The sequence below is a fragment of the Galeopterus variegatus genome, unplaced genomic scaffold, assembly GCF_000696425.1.
Source record: "Galeopterus variegatus unplaced genomic scaffold, G_variegatus-3.0.2 Scaffold1942, whole genome shotgun sequence".
NCBI classification, from domain to species: domain Eukaryota; kingdom Metazoa; phylum Chordata; class Mammalia; order Dermoptera; family Cynocephalidae; genus Galeopterus; species Galeopterus variegatus.
The window spans coordinates 136,628-139,763 of NW_007728053.1; the positions used below are offsets into that span (position 1 = coordinate 136,628).

A 3,136-nucleotide genomic window follows, 5' to 3' on the forward strand; every position below is an offset into this window, starting at 1 on the left:
TTAGTTGGAAGTGATGTTGGTACGTCCCAGTGGGAGTGGGAAGTGATAAGGTTCACCTGGAGCTTAGAAGAAAGGCCAGGGCTGTTACTCTCAGTATGGGAGTGCCAGGAATGGAGGGCTGCATTCCACCCCTTGGAATCGAAGCTCTAGAAAGAAATACCATTGAGAAAAGAAGGTAGCGAGTGAAAAACCAAAGATGGAGGCGTGAGCCTCAGTGAATGCTCTCATTAGAAAGGTAGAAGGAGGAAGAGGACTGTATGAAGGCGACAGAAAAGGCACCATCTCCAGGTTTGGAGCAAGTGAGAATAACAGAAGAGGTGGAAGAGAGAATGTGGAGGGTATATACTTACAGAAGGAAGAAGACAATGTCAGAAGGGAGGGGAGAGTCAATGATACCAACTGCAGTTCAGAGATCAAGGAGTCGCCTTCCTTGGCAATTGAGCCGTCACTGATCTTGCATTATCTGGTTGGAGTAGATCCATTGCCACTGGATAATGAACACAGATGTCAGAGGGGAGATTAAGGGATGATGAAGCATATGCATCCCATAAAGAATTAAAAAGGAATATCAGGAAAAGGAAGTGGAGAAAATCAAATGGTCATGACACCTTATAGGGATTCTCTGAAAAATGCCCAGCAATATACACTCTCTAAGTTGATGTTTTAGTCCGTTTTGTGTTGCTATAACAGAAATACCTGAGACTGGGTAATTTATAAAGAAGAGAAGTGTATTTGGCTTATGATTTTGGGACAGCTGCATCTGGCATGGGCCTCAGGCTGCTTCTACTCATGGAGGAAAGTGGCAGGGAGCTGGCGGGTACAAGCAGATCACTCACCATGTGAAGCAAGAGAGAGAGAGAAGGTGCCAGGGTCTTTTTAAGCAATGAGCTCTTGCGGGAACTAATAGAGCGAGAACTCACTCATTACTCCACCCTCCCCCAGGGAGAGCATTAATCCATTCGTGAGGGATCTGCCCCCATGACTCAATCAGTTTCCAACACTGCCACATTGGGGATCAAATTTCCACATGAGTTTTGGCAGGGACAACATATCCAAACTCCATCAGTTGAGGTAACATTATGGATCTGTAATCAAAAAATTTTTTTAATTTGAAAATATGTAATTGACAACAATGGTAGACATTCAAAGTATACAACATGATGATACATACACATTGTGTAATAATGATCGGAATTAAATTAACACAGTCGTCACCACCCATGCTGTACATTAGATGCCCAAAACTTGGTCATGTTAGAACTGAAAGTTTTTATCCGTGTAAAACAATTTTATTTTATTTTATTTTAATAAAGAAAATGAAATTTATTGCTTACAGTTTCTGAGGCTGGGAAGTCCAAAGTCCAACTGATGGTGGCGAGAGTGACCCAGGGGTCTCACATTGCAAGATGGTGGAAGTAGAGGGAGTAGAGAGCTAGAACAAACTTAAATGCAACTGAATCTATTTGGGAAGATTGCCGTAGAGCTGTCCTCCGAACAAATCTGGCTTTTACCCTCAGAACTGCTCATTTGCTTTCTTGCCAAGCATTAAGTAGAATTTAATTTGAGAGAAACTGTATTCAGCTAGTTGTCTCTTCTTCTTAGATGTGCTTTCTTTCTAAGCCAGTCTTTAAAATTCTGTCACTGGCTTTGATGGTCTATTAATATGCTAAGTATATGTATGTTTGGACCTAACCTTCTTTGATCTTAATTTCAGCCCAAAATAACCTGGATGAAAAACAAAGTTGCTATTGTGGATGATCCCAGATACAGGATGTTCAGCAACCAGGGGGTGTGTACCCTGGAGATTCGTAAGCCTAGCCCCTATGACGGAGGCACTTACAGCTGCCAAGCAGTCAATAACCTTGGGACAGTGGAGATTGAATGCAAACTGGAGGTGAAAGGTATGACATTCAAGATCTCATGTATAGACTGAAGTTAGACAAAATCATTTAGTTATTGTTCTTAGTGCAAAATCCAAATCGTTTGCCAAAATGATCCAGCTGGGGCAGGAGTGGTGGGGGTGGGGGCGGCAAGGGAAGTGGGGAGGGAATTTGGGGAGAGAAGACATTTTTACATTCTGCATTCACTCTACTGGATTTGTTGAAGACTACTTGGTTATTTAAGTCAACTTATTTTTATCTTGTGATTCTTGTTAACTTAAGGAATATTAATTTCAGTGGAATGTTAGTATGTGTACAGCAAGTATAGTGAGAATGAATAAGGTCAAGGGGCTATTACTTTGGTGACATAGTCCATCTATAAATAGAAGGCTTGTGCAAAGACTCATTGAATGAAACTGCAATTAACTTACACTACTTTTAAACAGTTTACTGTTTTGTGAAACTTTCAATATATATGAGTAAATTTGCTAATTTAGTGTTTGATACTATACATATAGAATATAGTATTCACATACTAGAACCAGTTGCCTTTAAAACCTCTAACTGGAGAGTTTCCATTTATAGGTATACTTTTTATTTATCCTTCTTTTATTTAGTTTTCAGAAGTGTCGCAACTAATGTAAACCAAGGAAACACATAGGGATTTATGTGGTAGAAAATTTTAACCATAACCTGCCATCTTAATAAATTTCCTTATTTATTGATTATAATTTTTATACTGAAGTTTTTCTTGACAATCAGAACCATGAAAATCCCTGAAAACAAAGAGTCACCATTGTGAGCTAACAGGTGACATGATCCTAATGTGTTTTCTTGACTATAATATATTCTTATTCTGTGATGACCAGTCTTTATTTTTCCTTCCTCTCTGTAATGAAGAAATAATGATCTAAAAGTCAGAAAGATGACTTTGTAAATATCTGTTTTAGAAAATCACAATAAATGCTTTGGGTATTTTTCTTAAACAGTTTTTTACTCCTTAATCTAGTATAAATACCATAGAGAAACTTCTTGAACAAAATAACTTCCTTTTATAACTTTTTAAAAGCTGTATTCTTTCTCTTATGACTTCTGTCCTCAGGTATACAGATTCATAATTGAGTGATAGGAAAATTATTAAAAATTTTTCCCTCGCATATATAAAGCATATAATATTCTTAGAAAATTTCAAACCTTATCTTTGAGACAGTCCTTACAAATCTAAGCATTATTTTTTTATAGCTGATTTATTAGCT

General features: G+C 37.8%; 1 protein-coding gene across 1 annotated transcript in view; it reads left to right on the top strand.

Annotated features, from left to right (window-relative positions):
• The window catches only part of MYBPC1 (myosin binding protein C, slow type), a 101,688-nt gene that overhangs the window by 93,742 nt on the left and 4,810 nt on the right, over positions 1–3,136 (top strand). The window contains exon 33 of the mRNA XM_008579693.1: positions 1,715–1,901. Coding sequence (XP_008577915.1) covers positions 1,715–1,901 — 187 coding nt within the window. The remainder of the gene's footprint in view (positions 1–1,714; positions 1,902–3,136) is intronic.